At 37.0% G+C, this 19,664-nt stretch overlaps 1 protein-coding gene across 3 annotated transcripts in view; it reads left to right on the top strand.

Moving 5' to 3' along the window:
* The window catches only part of hmcn1 (hemicentin 1), a 597,300-nt gene that overhangs the window by 257,794 nt on the left and 319,842 nt on the right, over window positions 1-19,664 (top strand). For all 3 annotated transcript variants that reach the window (XM_072573640.1, XM_072573638.1, XM_072573641.1), the window contains exons 16-20: window positions 113-307; window positions 4,347-4,442; window positions 6,415-6,542; window positions 8,463-8,607; window positions 15,900-16,012. In XM_072573640.1, coding sequence (XP_072429741.1) covers window positions 113-307; window positions 4,347-4,442; window positions 6,415-6,542; window positions 8,463-8,607; window positions 15,900-16,012 — 677 coding nt within the window. The remainder of the gene's footprint in view (window positions 1-112; window positions 308-4,346; window positions 4,443-6,414; window positions 6,543-8,462; window positions 8,608-15,899; window positions 16,013-19,664) is intronic.

Below are 19,664 nucleotides of genomic sequence, written 5' to 3'. Positions count from 1 at the left end.
GGAATTAGAGAGAGTCTGACAAACTTTAGCAGTTACTTTTGAATTTATTATTGATTTTCTTTTGTATGTAAACAGATCCACTCTAATGAAGTTCAACTATCTTTTTCCATAGCATCTCCTGTTTTCTCACAAACGCCCCAGGATATTTCAGCAGACATTGGTTCAAACCTGACTCTGCCTTGTCAGGCACAGGGATACCCCAAACCACGAATCAGATGGCAACGGTTGGATAGGGAGTCACTCTTTTCCAGGCACACTGGAATCAGTTCAGTGACTCAGTTGAGAACAGGAAGTCTTTTCTTTCACAGTAAGTCACTTGAAACTATTGCATGCTGCCTTCAAATATTCCTTATACACTTAAATTTGAATTTATAACGTGAAATATCATCCAGAAGTGAAGTCCTGAATAGACATGTAACTCTTCCTAATGAGCTTTGTGTGAAATTGAGGGGAGACTGTAGTGTAGTGGGAATATCATAGGACCAGTAATCCAGAGGAATTAAGGTTTATCACCCTTAATTCTTGGCAAAGTCTGGCTTTGGAAGAGACTATGGTGTTGCTGTGCTAATGCTTGCCTTGTAACCTTTCTAGATTTGGTTTCTGTTTCATAAACCAAGGGAGATCTGAAGAAAGGAAAGCTTGAAAGTTGCAGTAAGGCAGGCTGCAAGTCTGTCTGTCTTTTGTCTTGATTAACGTTCTTGGGAATTTGATGAATTTTCCACATCTCGTATTTTATTTGCCTTGTAAACCTAGAAGGGCTGAATTGCTTGAAGGTTCGGGTAAAGCTTGATTTTTGTCTGAACTGAAATCTTGTTTGAATGTTTTTTCGTCACTCTATAGCTATCAGCAATTTGATGTTGTCAAAAAGAAAACTGGTGGTTTATGAAAATACATCAAATCTTATCCATTGTTTTTCAGAACATTGGCTAGTAAATGTATTTTCTTTTAACCTTTTTAAAATAACATCTCTGCATCGTCTTTAATGTATTTTGTCTTGTGTCATATCAACCACTCGTGGCTTGTTCTTTAGTAGTGTGTTACTATCAATTCTCCTTTTTACTATTTTAAATAAGCCAAACTGCCATTCAATTCTCTGATATAGACATTTTTTAAATCAACCTATTTAGAGATATTATGACACTCCTCTGGAGCAGGTGGGACTTGAACCCAGGCCTCCTGGTCAAGAGGTAGGGAGACTACCACGGCATCACAAGAGCCCTACATCCTATTTTCTATGCTTAATTTAAGGGCCTATCTAACTGGCAATGATAGAGGATAATCTGCTTCGTATCTAATGAAGAGAGGCATTCATATTACAGAACAAAATATAAATTGTTGCATGATAACAGATACAAATTATATTGACCAGTTCAGCATAATTACAAAGACTACCAAAGATGATAAGTCTGTTGCCATGACTGCATCATGCTGGACTCTTCCTTCTTCACCCAAAACTGTGTATATTGTTAGAATAATTTTGATCTTCAGTAGATCATTACTGCACTGGAGGATGTTTTATCTCATGATGTCCTTTGTGGAGGATTTCATTTTTGTTAGACCGACTAGTCGGTTCATTACATTGTCAAAAGGAATTTTCCTCCCTGCAAACACAAGCTGCTACCCTGCAACATTATCTGGGGGCTTCTAATTTTGTAGAAATCCATCATGAAAGAGGGGGGGTGCTCTGCTGAAACAAGTTTTTTTTTTCTTTGCCATATTCTTTAGATGAGGTAATTTCTTCATAACTATGTCCTGAATCTGTGGACATTGATTTGGCTGAAATGACATTTTATGCAGCACATCTCCATTTTATTTAAGCAAATCTTTCCTTTCGACCTGCTGGTATATCTGTGTTCAGGTATAAAACTCTTTCCTTCAACTTGTGAATTTTGTTCTGCATGTAGTTAAATATTTGAGTTTAAAGCAACTTTGTGTCTTAAGAACTGCTTTCACTAAGATGTCCAATTTTGTGTTCTGTTTGGTCTACCTCTGGCATCAAACAATGATGACCATATTTCTGCTCTTCCTTCAACGTGATATTTAAAAATTATTTTAAAGCATTTTGAATCTGCAGCAGTTGCATTTTCCTCAATGATTTAATAATTCTGTAACAAATGAAGATAGTTTCTAGTCAGCCTGTTCAGAGATGTTATTACTTTGGAGCAGGTTTGACTTCAATGTGGCCAGAGGTGAGAACCCTAGATAAATGCTGATACTTTTAAACGATGCCATTTTGCATTAAATCAACGCTATTCTACTTGTTTTAAAATCCCTTCAAACATATAACAATGTATTATAGCAATGTTTCAATATTCTCTTTGGCTGCAAGCCTTTTCAACTATCTTACAGCAGTACTATATTCTTCTAATATTTAACTTCTGTATCATGGCAATACTGTACTGTTTTAATTCTTTTCAATTTCTGTTAAATAATTACTAGAGATTTTAAATTATCAAAATGGGGGTATGCTGCCTCCTGCAGACAAAATGAAAGTTTTACTGACTAGATTTCTGCCTAGATGGAGTCTTTTAATTCTTCACTGGTGAAATGAATGTATTCTCTCTTTTCATCGTCTAAAACATAATGCATATCACCTAGCACATTTTTAAAAATAAACTTTTGCCTTTGGCCTTTATTTTCCCACTGATCTTATCACAACTTTTAAGTTTTTCTATCTTCTTCATTTAGGCTTTGTCTTCAGAAACTTTTAAATTTCTCTTTCATTACCTTAAATGTACTCTGATGTTTCTGATATTGTGACCTTGGTATAAATTAATGTTCTGGCCCTTGTTGAGGGTGTTGTTGCTTTGTTTCATGAAGTATGTTCAAAATGCTGGTCATACTTGGTTTAAACAATAATTTATTCCCCTTCATTTCTATCCTTCTTAGTCTGTTTTCTGTGCTGTTATTTCAAAATTGTTGCCTGGTCCACAGTGATTTTCAACTTCACACATGGAGCACCAAATTGCTCCCACCGAACCTTATTCTTCAAAGATTGTCTCACTTTGTGGTAGGACTGGTTTTTACTCTCTTCATGTTCGTGAGTTTGAAGAAGATTTGTAACTCCGATTGAGAATCTGGATGTAAGTTTGCTCGCTGAACTGGAAGGCTTGTTTTCAGATATTTCATCACCATACTAGGTAACATCAACAGTGAGACTCCAGTGAAGCACTGGTGTTACGGCATGCTTTCTATTTATGTGTTTAGGTTTCCTTGGGGTGGTGATGTCATTTCCTGTTCTTTTTCTCAGAGGGTGGTAAATGGGATCCAAGTGAATTTGTTTGTTGATAGAGTTCCAATTGGAATGCCATGCTTCTAGGAATTCTTGTGCATGTCATTTTGCATTAATTCAATGCTATTCTACTTGTTTTTAAATCTCTTCAAACTTGTAACAATGTATTATAGCAATGTTGCAATATTCTCTTTGGCTGCAAGTCTTTTCAACTGTATTATAGCGGTACTATATTTTGGCTTGTCCTAGGATGAATGTGTTGTCCCAGTTGAAGTGGTGTCCTTCCCCATCTGCATGTAAGGATATTAGTGATAGGGATCATGTCTTTTTGTGACTAGTTGATATTTGTTCCAAACCTTATTTTACTCGTTTTGAAGTGAGGATTTTCTTTCAGAGTGCTGCATTTACCTGGCCGAGACTTCTATGAGTGCTGCCAACTGTTTGTTTATTAATGCATTTTCAACTGCTGAGTTCTTATACAGTGTAAACGTAATATTATTCTGTAAATGTTCTCTTTGTGTTGAATAGATCAATATTATGCAGTACCTACCAATGGTGGCTATGGTTGGAGTAGTGTACTTTCACCAATTTCCCCTTTCTGTTCGGCTTCCAAGGGCTTATCTAATTAGCATTGACACAGAAAAACTACTCCTGATTCTTAATGAGAAGACACACTCACCTTCCTGGACAAAATATACACTGATAGCAACAGATATAAGTTATATTGACTAGTTAGGCATAATTATTAAGACCATCAGGTACTAGAGATGATGTGTCTGGCTTTGTAGGACCACCTGATATACTGCCAGTTCTCTATCCAAGGTCTGTGAGATGGCATCAGCTTGGGTGGAGCTTAATGCAGCTCCAAAATTAAGTGTTTCATTATTTTACATAACAAAACCTGCTCTCCTAATTGGTCACCTCCATGAGGTTTGTCTGCTGGTCTCAAAAAGTGCATGCCTGGAAACACCGTTCAGTCCTGACCTTGGGATCCTAAAGCATACAACAAAATCTAACCCAGACTTCAGAATTGTAAATGTTAGAACTAATTGTTGTTTTCGCCTCCATTTAGTACAATAAATTAATTAATAACAAGTAAATCTTAACATTTCAGATCTTTGGGTGGATGATGAAGGCACATACAGCTGTGAGGCCGAAAATCAGTTTGGAAAGATTCAGGCTGAAGTCACAGTGACAGTCACAGGACTGGGTAAGTGTTAAAGTCGTGGAGAAAATCTATTTGCTGCTGGAACAGAGGTCCATCTTGTAAACAGTACATTAAATATTAGGCAATATAAGAAGCATCAGTGCGATACCCATTCTGATTTTTCATAAATTTGGAGAAGAACTGTCTGAATATTTTTATACCATGAACTTAGATTTTGTTTATGGGTTTTCTTTGTCTTTCCTGGGAAATTATGCAACTGCTACTGAGTAGGCAGTATCTGTGATGCTTCACACATAATAGTGTATGAGCAGGTTTGATGATCCAGATGGTCTTTTCCACAAGTTTAAATGTTTGTAAAGGATAATTAGGAAACAACTGCTCTCTGAATGTCTGCTATTAAATGTCAGTAAACAAAAGTACTAATTTCCAGTGAGGTACAATGTTTTTCCATATAACATATCAGAATATTCAAAGATCCTGATAGTGATGCTTATATAATTTTCTATTTGTTAAAATATAACGTGTTAAGTGATGCCTAGTAATTGTAAAAGGAAGAATATACTGAAGGTGCTAAAGATTCTCCCTCCTCCCGTTATTGTCTGTACTTTCTATTCATTCCCTCTATTTTGTTAGCTAACAATAGCTTACAGCTACAATACCCTCTCTAAATCCCTCCATCTGTCTAACCTTCATGCTATAGTGCTATCCTTATAACTCAATTCTGATCAAGCTATTGTTGACCTAAATTGCCTTTATTTGATTTTGCACCTATTCTGTGCTCATGCCTCATTAAAACACCTTGAAATGTTTTCCGTGTTTCCTGTATGTTGTAGCATTAGTTTCAAATTTGTTAAATCTCTTTGAGTTATTCTATTCGGTTAAACTTCTTAATTACAAAAAAAGTACCTGTAACAGTGCAGAAATTTTAAAAAATAATCTATTGAACATTTATTGGGGCATTATTATCAAATGAACATCACAATAAAGCTCTCAGTGTATGTAAAATGCATTTTAAAATAAGCTCTAGTACATCCCACATACATGAATATCAATGTTTTGTGAATTTGTAGTTAAATATTTTGCATAATGTCAGTGGTTTAATAAAGTGTGAAAGTGGCATTGTGCAAAATCACCTCATAGGGCATGCGAGAATATAAGAGAGTAAATAGCATTTGTATCTACTAAACAGAAACAAAATTGCTTCTTGCATTGCAGACAAAACTTTGCGTGCATGCAGAATGCAAATATGATACTTTAACTTGGCACTATCAGTCTGGTTGGTGTTAATAGATACACTGCATTCATAACTTTCCTTCTTCCATATTCTGTCCAATTTTATTTTGTGCAAGATCACAAGGTTATGGTAATTACAAAAATAAAGTAAGGAAAGGTTAGAAATATGTATTTAAACAAAATGGTGTTTGAATGTGGATATTCTGTGCCACAAGCTATTGCTGAAGAAAAATCCATAAATTATTTTAAAATAGGATGAGATAATTGTTTGAGAAAGAGAGTAATAGCAAATGAAAATGGATGGTGCCCAAGAGAGCAAAATTTAATTAGGTGGAACAAAAGGAGAAACATGCCATTGTAGACCTGACAGACTGAATAGCTGGGTTTTTTTGTGCGGCAATTTTTCTGTTCTGAACTGTGATTCTACAGAATCAATCTCAAGAAGGGAGGCTAGAGAAACCAAGAAAAACAAAGAAACTTGAATCTCCTCAAGAATAAATTAGCTTTTGTTCAAATAGTCTTAATGTATGAAAAAAATAGAGACAGAGGGGACTTGTACAGTGTTACAGCTTCCACAGAGCAAAGCTGTCTTAAGTTTTTGGAAGTGAATCAATTTAAAGCATATTAGGAATTCCATAAACTTCTATTTAATAAGATTCCTTATTATAACCTCCAATTAAACAATTGTAAGAATTCCACATCCTTTTGTTCTACTAATTTGAATATGCTGGTTATCATTTCTAGGTTCAGTGAGTTAGATTTTTTTTTCCCCTCCTGACAGTCACACCACTAATTGGAATCAGTCCAGCAGTTGTCAATATCATTGAAGGACAACCACTGACTTTACCATGTGTATTATTGGCTGGAAATCCACTCCCAGAACGACGTTGGATAAAAAATAACTTCAAGGTGAGTAGAGGGGAAAAAGTACAATTGTCAAATGGGGCAGTGGCCATTACCACATTGTCTTTTAGTTACACTTGGGGTTTGGTTGTTATTCTTTTGTAGAAATATAATGAAATTACAGTAAAAATTGGCCAAATAGGTGAATTGAGACTAAGAAATGAGGAAACTTGCATGTTTGTTTGCTTTGGACAGTTTTTTTGTTGGGTTAGCTGAAAATTGGTATGGGTGACATTCTTAAAGATTTAAAGTTGAAGTATGCTGCACTCTCAATCAAAAAAACATTGCATGGAAGCAGAGACTTTAGCTACCACATGATGCTTTGTGCAAAACTTCCTCCATTTCTCGTATGCTCGAGGTTAATAAAGGTTGTAAGGCTGCTACTACAATTGTACTCCATGAGAAGCCTTCCTTCAGGAAAAGAACTTGAAGAAAGTACAGGTTTTCTGGGATGACACTTGGGGTGAGAACCCGAGTAATGACAGGAAACTAGTTTTGATGACAGAGAAGACCAAAGGAATATGTTAGATGACAGGTATCAATGGGCAATGGAATTAAAAGCAATTTCATTGGCCAGTGATTTGGTACTTTGTGAATATAAAGATGAGATCATTAATATAGGTACGTTTTCATGCAGATTGTTTATGATGTACAAAGCAGTAAACAAAATTTATGTAAGAATTCAAAATCCTCTTGAAAAGGCAAGTGGATAAACAGTTGAAAAATAAAAGGTTAAAAAGGTACGGGAAAAGTACAGGGAAGTGGGACTAAGTGGACTGCACTTTCATAGAGGCAAAAGTGAGGACTGCAGATGCTGGAAATCAGAGTCTAGATTAGAGTGGTGCTGGAAAAGCACAGCAGGTCAGGCAGCATCAGAGGAGCAGGTGGAGAGCTGGCTAAATAGATCTCTACTCCAATTTCCTTTTCCAGTGTTGCAGAGACAAAGCTGGTTCATTAGGCAATAGTAAATTAGTTTCCCTTTCAGAATCAATTGACTGAGTAGTTAAGCAGCATGGTGAAAAGTGCTGTGTTTCCCTTACAACCTTTCCACATGAAACTCAAAATTACCCAATATTTGGCACACACCAAGAACACTCTGTGGCTATCAAACTGCATAGCATAAAGAATTATCTAATTCAAGTTGGTGTGAACATGATTGAGAATGGAAGTATATCATTACAAGGTTGTGCAGAGTCTGGCCTTACAGTACAAAATTTTGAAGTAATGATGCAATAAAGCTTGATTATATAGAATTGATATTCTATTAGTAATATACATATAATTGGGAAAAAATGCTACTTCAGTGATTCCAGATGGAAATGGATGTTGCACGTTCATGTATACTGTAAAATGTTTTAAAGACAATATAATCATTACTACTTGCTTCCCCTCCACACCTTAATGAACCTAAACAAGAGTAAGCTGTGGACATGGGTGTAGACAAAATTTAAATTTCCAAAGAAAAAGTCAAAAAGGGAAAGGCTAGAAATCTGAAATAAAGGTAGAACAAAAGACAATTCACAGCTGCTGCGCAAAAGCAGGTCAGCAGTTAGTATCCTTGATACATCAGTGATCATCAGTGGTCCCAAGAGAAACATTCTGAAGAAAATCAGCTGGAACAAGCGGCAGTGCTGGGGGAAGTGTAATTTGTTCTGGGAATAAGGTTTGACAAATGTATACTTAAATATTAGAAGGGAAATGAACATCAGTGAAAGATCTTCCAAAGAAAACTTATTCCTACATCTTTCTCACTCAGACTCATTAGTTTTCTATGCATTTCCATAGTTTTCATGTCATATTTAAACCTTTGTACCTAATTCCCACAACTGAATTAGGAATTTGAAGTCTTACACATTGACATTAATAGTTTTAATTGTATGAGCCAGTTAAACACCATTGCTGAAAAGTTCACCATCTCTTCTCTAGGTGACAACAGATGGGTATGTGACAATACGTAGGGATGGGAGTCTTCATATTGAAAGGATTCGCCTGCGTGACAGTGGGAAGTACACATGCCTGGCTAGTAATGTGGCTGGAACAAAGAATAGAACGACTACTGTGAATATATTTGGTAAGTGCTATTCGATGGTCACTCAGGAGATTATATGGTGAGGGAACATTGAAATCTCAGTGGTTTGTGACATTGAGACTGGGATAGGCTGAATAGAGTTATCAGGTTTCTCCCCCCCCCCCGTCTGTGTACTTGTATACTTTGAAACTGTTGGTTTTTATTGTGCAGTCATTACCTAATTATTACAGAACATTATTTACATCATTTGTAAAGAGTTGTTCAGTGTAATTAACTTGCCAGATGTGTAATGATGGGCAAGACAAGAAAATAATTACATCTTATAGAAAATTATTTCTGGCTAGCTTTCCTTGCATCCCTTAAATGTCAGATTTATTCCTTTATAACTTTCCTTTCACTAATTATATATACTTTATAAATGCCTGAACATACTTGTCTTACTTTCTACTATCATATTTGTACATAGAACCACAGAAAATGGAGTTGGCTGTTCAGCATCCTGTTCTGCAATTTGACTCCACTTATCCAATTTACTTTCACATCCCTGTGACCTTTACCAAACAAAATTTCATCTGTCTCAGCTGTGAAGTTTTCAATTCTTTTTGAAGAATGTATTATTTTCAGCATTTTTGAGCATACTGAGTTCACTTCTGTGGTTTTGCTCCACATATAATATTTTGCCCTTGATCTGCATTCCACTATCAGTTAAAATAGTTTCTCCATATCAATTCTACCAAGCCCCTTTACCATTTTAAAAATTTTGATTCAGTCACTCCATTAAAACCAAATTTATGTAACATGCCCTTGTAATATCACCATCTAAAGGTTGGGATTGTGCTGTTGAATCATTGCTGTGACCATTCCAGGATCAGTACTCCAAACTGGATGAAGTATTCCAGATGGAATCTGACAAAGGTTCTGTATAATGTATAATGTTTTTTTTTCACCAACTTTGTCTTCTGGAGCATACATTCCTAATGTTTAGAATAGGGCCAACATAAATTAGAAAAATAACATATGCTTTTAATTTTGGAGTTCCATGTTTGTTTGCTTTCAAACTTCATGTATTAAGCATATAGATTGAATTATTTATAATTCATTTCATAGACATAGCATTCAAATTGCACACAAAGTAACATCCTATATATTTGTGATTCATTAAATTGCAACTGTAGGTGGAACCAAGAATTTGGATGTGCAAAGGGAAAGCCAACATCTTTGGTTAGTGGTGAAAAGCAGCAGCAGTGTAAAAGATGGCTGTGCAGGGAATGTGCATTTAGAAAAGTTCTTCAGGTATTTTAATAATTTTCTTTTATAAAAACAAATCAAATAGTCAAATGAAAGCTGGGTCCCCTGGCTACCACTCCAAGTGCAGGCCACTGTGTGCTCTCCAATTCACAAGAGTCTCTTATGCAGTACCTACCAATCTCATGATCACTACTGTCAAGAGGAACAAGGACAGCAGAGACATGGGACACCATCACTTTTAAGTTCTCCTTCAAGCCACACACCATTCTGACTTAGAAGTACATTGCCATTCCTCTAGTATCACTGGATCAAAATCCCAGAACTTGTCTTCATAACACCACTGTCAGTATACTGACACCAAATGGACTACAGCAATCCAAGAACGCTACTCAGCAGCACCTTCTCAAGGACAACTAGAGATGGGCAATAAATACTTAAATGTAAAACTTACATTCCCTGCATGAATGAAAGAAACCTGCTGTTCTTGGTGCATGTAATTCCAGCAGCAACTCAATCCTGTTCCCAGTACAGACTTCATTTTCCCAGCCACCCAGCTCCTATTTCAGATAGTAATGCATATGCAGAAGGTAATGCCTCTGTGCATGGAACACCGTGATGTAGTTAGTGTCTGTGCAAGTGCTTCATGTGGCTTGTCTTGTTGCACTCAGCTGATGTCAAATGATGCATCCGTAGATGCTTGGTCACTATTTTGTTGTTTAGGATAATCAGTCCCAAATCTTTTAGAGACCTGTCTGAGTTCAAAAAAACACTTTTAGCAAAGTACAAGTATATATTTAATCAAGTTATTAGGTTAATAAATACAAATCAGAGACTTAGTGCATTGAGCCTTTTTAATAAAAGGAACTGATAACTAATTATTTTTGAATTAAGATTTAAGTTTATTGTCATATTTTAAGCACATTCCTCTTATCGAGTTTGTCAATGAAGACTACAGTTAAAGCCCAGATTAGCATATGCTCAATGAAAACGGTGGTGTATTTTTGACAGACATAAAATAATTTCTATATCTTAATGCTTCAGCAGGTAAATATTGAGTTCTCATCAAGAAGTTAATTGCTCAGCCAGCATCTCCTTGACTTAATAGCTTTTACAGGTTGAAAAGCTGTACTTGAGTAGAGGGTTAATTGACAGATCCTCTTTGAGAGAAAGACAAGTTTCTGTGTCAGCTTCTCCATAAAAATATATTAGTATGCGCTTTATCTAAATACAAATTAAAATTTACTGCTCCACATTTAAAAGAGTTTAATTTTAATGATATTTCAAAAATATAATTTATTTTTAAAGCCAACTTTATCAACACTTAAAAATGTACTTCTCAATATAGTTTTTCGAATAAGGTTTGTCCTGCCACAACAGTTGAGTTCCCTAGAACATTTTAAGTTCTTCTTACAAAGATTTGGCCAGTTTTGATTATCCAAACCAAGGCTAAAAGGGTGAGAATGTCAAAACTGATGTAGAAGTGAGCAGAGGCCAGCTTTTCACCAAAATATATTACTATCTTATTAACATAAAGGGACATCTCTCTTCCCCTCTGCATTTGCAAATAAAGGGTTCCATGGGAAGTTTCATTTAACATTCCCCACCATATTTGCACTAGTTCCAAAATGCTGCTCACAGCATTATGTATGAGACTACTTCCACTCTATATTCAAACCTTTCAAAGATGATTTAACTGTACGTAAATTCATCCCATTTTTGAATGCAAATCATTAAAAAAATCAAGATTTTCAATTAAGACATTGTATTACTAGTAAAATTACATAACTTTGTAAAAATTGGAAAAACTGCAGAGGGTTATTGATAGGTTAAGGTAATGGGCTTTACGTTTGATGGATGAAGTATAGTATGGAAAATTGAGATTATCCACTTTGGTGATGATAGAAAAACAAACTATTGTTGAAATGGAGGGTAACTGGCAAATCACATGGCACATGAGGATCTGGATGTCCTTGTACATGTAACACCAAACATTAGTATGTAGGTTCAGCAAGTAATCAGGACGACAAAAGGAATTGTTTTTTCTTTGTTCATGGATGAGTGTGTCACTGGTCAGGCCAGCATTTATTGCTGATATCTTATTGCCCTTGAGATATTTACTGCCAAGGGGATGGAATATAAAAGTACAAAAGCACTTGGTAACTTCCCAGCATAAAACAGTGAACTGCCTCTGTAGGCACAAATTACACTCTCCAGTCCTTTATTCATGAGGCTAGGAGACCAATTTGCCATTGTTCTGCATCCAGCCCATAAAATGCACCAGGATTGATCCGGGCACAATTCACTTCTAAGCCAGTGTTTCCCCCTCACAATAACAACACAGGAGATCAGTAGTTCCTTTGAAACCAGCAAGGAATTTTGAGTATTCCATAGTGAACATTCCAATGGGAGAAGGTCTCTAATGCATCTTAGCACTTGCACAAAGTGAGTGAATATACTGTTCAACTTACCTTTGCAGATATTATGATTCTAATTACAAGAATATAGGACAAGCATAATCTTTGTTGTCGAGCTTGATAGCTCATAATCTTTTCAAGAATAACATGTATGGAAGAAACCTGTCTAAGAAAATAAGTGGCAGGATTCCAGGGTTGAAATGAGAGATGATAAAAGTTATTCAAACTTGAACAAAATGGCCATGCAATAATCTTTAGTAGACGTACCAAATAGGGAAGTTAATGATACGAAACCACCTACACAATATACAGTATACACAACTTACACTCTTGCACCCATATTTACAAGGCGGCAAACATGGATTAACACAGGCTATGGTTAAATACTCAGCAGAATGCAATTTAAATGGTTAATGAGGTCAAGATAGATCACACCCAGGGGTCAGTGATAGTGCAGGACAAGAAATCTTATTAAAACTTTGTTTCTTTTATAAGGGATTCCAATTTTTAACTTCTGAAGACTGGCTACAGAACTTGCTCAAATGCTTCTCTTAGATTACCTCAGTGACTGCTCATGTCTTGGGTATCTCCATCTATTTTCCGAAGACCAAATGCTCCAGGATTCCTGAGGCAGCACCCTATTGTCTAATTACTGCTAGGACTTCATCTTTTAGAAAACAGTGAGCTTCTCCAAGTTGCTGATGAATTTCTCTAAGCTCTAATTTTGCTCACCTATAGCAAGCAAACATTGCTTGTGGGCTTTCTTCATTCTTTCTCAGCAGCAATGAACTAGCTAACTATCAATGGCTTCCAGAGAATAATACTCTCTCAGCTGCCTAGAGTCTACTAATAGCAACACTGATGCTGCCTGAAATCGCTTATTTTCTGGAGCATTCTCCAAATCCAAACTGTAACTAATTTCTTTCAGGAAAAGAAAACCCAGATAGATTGAAACCGAGGAACCTTCTTATGATCTACCCATTGTCTTGACAATTTTCATACTCTAAGCTTTTTAACATGACCTTTAGGATTTACTGAATACTTCTAAGGTTAATTTAATTCTGTTTCCCTCTGGATGGCAATGTAAGTAAGCTTTACAGCACCATGTCTTCAGTAAAATAGATCATCTGTTTTTATTATTACATCTCTTCCATTCATTGGGGGTGTGTGGGGGAAGAGGGAGCAGAAAGAGTGACTTCAGTCTTCTTGTACACTGAAACAATCATATTGTCAAAGCTCATTTGGAAGATAAGTTTGGAAAATGCTTTTGTGACAATACATTTTGCAACCAATTAGAGATAAAACATTTTAGTTTTAGTGATGTGCAATGATGCAAAGTTAACAAGTAATCTCATGACAGGCTGCAAAAAGTGATGGTAATACAGTTGAATTCCACATTAAGTTTGAAAGTGACCTACTCCACTCCTGAACAATAATCTTAGATTTAAAGTCAGTTCTATAGGTATGAGGGGAGAACTGTTAATGTTAATTGTGTAAATGGAAAATATTTAAGGAAACAATTCAAAATGTTCAATAAAATACATTCTATTGGAAACAGAAGTTCATCAGAAAAGATCTGTCTATGGCTTATTCTGGAAGTTCAGAATAGTATTAGATTAAAATAAGAGGCTTAAAACATGGCAAAGAATATAAATAAATCTGAGGAATGGGACTGTTTTAGATACTAATAAAAGGGCACTAAAAATGTGTGGCTTTGTGTGTGGCAAATCATGTCTCACTACCTTGATTGAGTTTTTTGAAGAAGTAACAAAGAGGATTGATGAGGGCAGGGCAGTGGACATGATCTACATTGACTTCAGTAAGAAGTTTGACTAGGTTCATCATGGTAGACAGGTTTGCAAGGTTAAATTGAATGGAATACAGAGAGAACCCAGCCATTTGGATACAGAACTGGCTCAAAGGAAGAAGACAGAGGGTGGTGATGGAGGGTTGTTTTTCAGACTGGAGGCCAGTACTATGAGTATCAGTGGCTGGGTCCACTGGTTTTTACCATTTGCATAAATGATTTGGATGTGAATATAGGAGGTATGGTTAGTAAGTTTGCAGATGACACCAAAATTGGAGGTGTAGTGGACAGTGAAGAACATTATCTCTGAGTACAATAGGAACTGGATCAGATGGGCTGATGGGCCGAGGAATGGTAGATGGAGTTTAATTTAGATAAATGTGAGGTGCTGCATTTTGGTAAGGCAAATTAGGGCAGGACTTATATATTTAATATTAGAGTCTTGGGGAGTGTTGCTGAAATAAGAGATCTTGGAGTGCAAGTTCATAGTTCCTTGAAAGTGGAGTCGCAGGTAGATAGGATATTGAAGAAGGTGTTTGGTATGCTTTCCTTTAGAAGTCAATGCATTCAGTACAGGAATTGGGAGGTCATGTTGCGACTGTACAGGACATTGGTTAGGCCACTTTTGGAATATAGCATGCAATTCTGGTTTCCCTGCTACAGCAAGGATGTTGTGAAACATGAAAGGGTTCAGAAACGATTTCCAATGATGTTGCCAGGGTTGGACGGTTTGAGTTATAGAAAGAGGCTGAATCAGCTTGTACTGTTTTCTCTGGAGCATCGGAGGCTAAGGGGTGACCTTATAGAGGTTTATAAATTCATGAAGGGTACGGAAAGGGTGAATAGCCACAATTTGTTTCCCCTAGAGTGGGGGTGGGAGAGTGGGAAGAGTCCAAAGCCAGAGGGCATAGATTTGAGGTGAGAGGGAAAAGATTTCAAAGGGACCTAAAGGGCAACTTTTTCACAGAAAGGATGGTACATGTATGAAATGAGCTGCCAGAAGAAGTGGTGGAGGCTGATACAATTACAACATTTAAAGAGCATCTGGATGAATATATGAATAAGTAGGGTTGAGAGGGCCAAATGCTGGCAAATGGGACTAGATTAATCTAGGGTATCTGTTCGGCATCGACAAGTTGGACTGAAGGGTATGTTTCCACATTGTACAACTTTGTGACTCTATTTAAATAATTAACAATTAAACTGAACTTTAAAAGCATACTATGTTCTATAGCAATTTTCCATCCAATGAATAATTTTACTGTATTTACATTTAAAATCAGTTGTTGAGAAAAATTTGGAATCTATTATTAAAAGACTTCCAATAAAGCTCTTAGAAAATCATCGTATGTCAAAGTCAGCATGGTTTTATGAATGCAAACTTGTGTTTGATAATTTTAATGAAATGTTGTGATGATGAAATTAGTAGAGTGGATGAAAGGAAACCAGTAGATGTAACATCCTTGGATTTCTAAGAGGTTTGACATTAGTGCCCTAATAAAAGTCCACTATATAGGCAGGGATAACACATGACCCTGGACATTTTCAAGTTAGCAGGGTGCAAATGATGGAGTGCCACAATAATCAATACCATTCAATTTTTTTTGGATGACTTGGATGAAGAGACTTCGAATAATATACCTAGGTTGGCTGACTATACAAAGGTTAAATCTGATCTAAGTTTGAAGAGAACACAAGGCTGCAAAGAGATGTAGACTGGTTAATTGAGTGACAGATGGACTTCAATGAGGTTACTTTATCATTTGCTTAATGTTAAGAAAAGGTCACTTTTCCATGAATAACAAATATAGTTATTCCAATCCTGCACATTTCTAAACTTGAACAATATACTTTTTCTCTTTCAGTTCTTCCTACCATCCAACATGGACCTCAAGTATTCAGTACGATTGAGGGAGTCTCATTAAAGCTACCTTGCAAAGCACATGGTGTTCCCAAGCCTTCTATAGTCTGGTCTAAGGTACTCATCTGTTATGTAAGCAAGTTGGGACACACATTTGTACATTCATTTGAAATGATATCTAAAGCTGCTATCATGTGGAAATTGGAGAAGTATAAAGACAGTGTCTTGTTATTCTTTTCTTGTTTAGTCACACAAATCAGTGATACTGAAGGAATGACCACATATATTTTCAAGTCAGGATGATATGAGTGGCTTGGAGGAGAACTTCTAGGTGGTAGTGTCCCATTGTACTTGTTGCTCTTGTCCTTCGAGATATAGTGCTGTTAGATTTGGAAAGTATTGTCTAAGGAGCCTTGGTGAATTTATGCAGTGCATCTTGTAGATATTACATACTGCTGTTACTGAATTTCAGGCTGGAGAGAGTGGGTGTTGCACAAATGGTGCCAATCAAACAGGCTGATTTGTTCTGGTTGGCATGAAGCTTCTTGAGTGTTGTTGGACATTCACTCTATCTCGGCATGTCAGAAGTATTCTATCGCACTGGTGACTTGGGTGTTGTAGGCAGTGTACAGACTTTGGGAATCAGGTGGTGAGTTACTCATTGCAGTATTCCTAGCCTCCAATCTGCTCTTACAGCCATTGTTTTTATATGCTAAATCCAGTTGAGTTTCTGGTTAAGGTCAGTTTTTTTTTAATTTCAGAAATATACTTTATTCATAAAAAATAATTGTCGAATTGTCACAATTGCAGTTCAGTTCTGTGTGGTAGCATATCAAGCAAATGAACAAACATTTGAGTTAGACTCTATACCAACAAATCAAAGACATGTCTTACCTGTACAAAACTATATTTACATTCATTGAGGCACAGGGAGGGCCCAATAACTGAACAGACCCCCAATTAATTCAGCCGGAAGATCTCAAAGACAGCGGACTTTCCCAACTGGGCCTTGGCAGCTGCCCCAAGCTTTAGTGCATCCCTATTTACATAGTCCTGAACCTTGGAATGTGTCCGTCAGCAACACGTATTCGAGGTCAACTCCTTGTTTGGGGAGACGAAAGAGTGTCTTTCACTCAGTTAATGATCACCCAGGTGCAGTCAATGTTTGTTTCAGTGTGCATCCCAAGGAACAGAGGTCAATGGTAACCCCTAGGATATTGGTAATGGGGGATTTTCTGACAATGACATCATTGAATGTCAAGAGACAATGATTAGATTTTCTCTTGTTGGCGACGGTTATTGCCTGGCATTTGTTTGGCATGTATGTTACTTGCCATTTGTCAGCTCAAGCCTGGATATTGATCAGGTCTTGCTGTATTTGGAGATGGACTGCTTCAGGATCCGTGGAGTTGCAAATGGTGCTGAACTTTGTGCAGTCATCAGTGAACATCCTCACTTCTGACCTTTATTCAGGAGGAAAGGTCATTGATGAAGCAGCTAGGACACTACCCTGAGGAACTCCTGCAGGGATATCCTGGAACTGAGAAGACTCATTTCCATCAACCATGACCAAGATAGTCTTACCATTGTGAAAGGTATGACTCCAATAGGTAGAGAGTTATTCCTTCATTCCCATTGACTCCAGCTAGCTTGGGCTTTTCTATGCCACACTTGGTCAAAAGTGGCCTTGATTTCAAGGGGTGCCATTCTGTTACCTCACCTCTCGATTTCAGCTATTTTGTCCAAGGCTTTTAAGAGATCAGGAGCTACATGGCCCTGGCATAACTCAAACTGGACATTGCTGAGCATGTTATTGCTGAGCAGGTGCCGGTTGATGACACTCTTCATAGAATCATAGAGATATACAGCACGAAAACAGACTCTTCGGTCCAACTTGTCCATGTCAACCAGATATCCCAGTCTAATTAATTTTATTCTGGTATAAATACATTATGTGTATAATTTAATACATTTATCAGTGATTATAGACCAAGATGCCACATCCAGTTGCAAATTATGGTGGGCAATTTAAAAAGATTTGGAGGAGGAACCACAAGTAACCTCATCCTAAATAATGGGAGAGCCCAATACATCAATGCAAAAGATAAGGCTGAAACATTTACACCAACTTTCAAGTTGGATGATCCATGTCAGCTCCTCTGGAGGGTCCTAGCATCAGAGGTGCTGATCTTCAGCCAATTTAATTCATTCCATGTGATGTCAAAAAATGGCAGACAGCACCGGATACTGCAAAGACTCTGGGCCCTGACGACATTCTGGCAATAGTACTAACTATTTGGGCTCCAGAACTTCCCACACCCTGAGTCAAGCTGTTCCTGCACAGTAAAACATTAGCATCTATCCAGCAATGTGGAAAATTTCCCAGGTATGTCTTGTTCACAAAAAGCAGGACAAATTTAACCTGGCCAATTATCACCCCATCAATCTCCTCTCAATCATCAGTAAAGTAGTGGAAGCTGTCATCAACAATGAATTCTTCACTTCGACATTCAGAGTACTGGGCAGAAATCACATTGCGTCAACACCAACCTGCAGCCTTCACGATGCTTGAATTTAATTAAACAGTCAGATTCCCCTGGTCCTCACCAGTTCTAAGTCCTGCCTGCCATGGTTCTGCTTTTGTGAACAAGACATGCCTGGGCAATTTTCCACATTGTTGGGTAGATGCTAATGTTTTACTGTGCAGGAACAACTTGACTCAGAGTGTGGCAAGTTCTGGAGCCCAAATAGTTAGTACTATTGCCAGAATGCCATAAGGGTCCAGAGTTTTTGCAGTATCCCGATGCTGTCTGCCATTTTTTGACATCACATGGAATGAATTAAATTGGTTGAAGACCAGCACCTCTGATGCTAGGAACCTCCAGAGAAGGCTGACATGGATCATCCAACTTGAAAGTTGGTGAAAATTTTTCAGCCTTATCTTTTGCATTGATGTGCTGGACTCTCCCATTATTTAGGATGAGGTTACTTGTGGTTCCTCCTTCAAATCTTTTTAAATTGTCCACCAAAATTCACAACTGGATGTGACATCTTGGTCTATAATCACTGTTAAATGTATTAAAATATACACATAATGTCTTTATACCAGAATAAAATTAATTAGATTTATTCAAAAGAGTATCTATTTCAGCGTAATCTTGTTAAGTACAGTAATTGACATGCATAAGATAACAACCTCATTCAGAGCAATCAAACTAAGTGTTATGAGTATTGATAAAAACCTTGCGTTCCTAAAATGATATTTGCAATTTTTGGATTTCTGCCATGCTTTCTATCAGCTTAACTAAGTCCTAGTCACAAAGATTTGAATTGTCACAATGAACATGCTAATTGATGTTCTGTAAATTAAGATTTTCTACAAGTAAGCTTAAAGTTAACTTGAAGTAGGTCAGCAAGTTTCATTTGGGTCATTACTAATGACCACAATGCAGAGTTTTCAGAAACACGGGATACTGTCAAATAATGATTATAAATTGTAGTTAGCGAGTTTTGAGAAGATTTGTAGCTCAAGTTGAGGTTCTGGATGTAGGTTTGCTCGCTGAGCTAGAAGGTTCGTTTTCAGACATTTCATTACCGTACGAAGTAACATCATCGGTGAGCCTCCGGATGAAGCACTGGTGATATGGCCCACTTTCCATTTAATTAAATAGAAAGGGGGCCATACCACAAGTGCTTCAACTGGAGGCTTACTGATGATGTTATCTAGTATGGTAATGAAATGTCTGAAAACGACCCTTCCAGCTCAGCA

The sequence above is a fragment of the Chiloscyllium punctatum genome, chromosome 7 (assembly GCF_047496795.1).
Source record: "Chiloscyllium punctatum isolate Juve2018m chromosome 7, sChiPun1.3, whole genome shotgun sequence".
NCBI lineage: Eukaryota > Metazoa > Chordata > Chondrichthyes > Orectolobiformes > Hemiscylliidae > Chiloscyllium > Chiloscyllium punctatum.
This window is presented reverse-complemented; position numbering and strand designations above follow the sequence as displayed.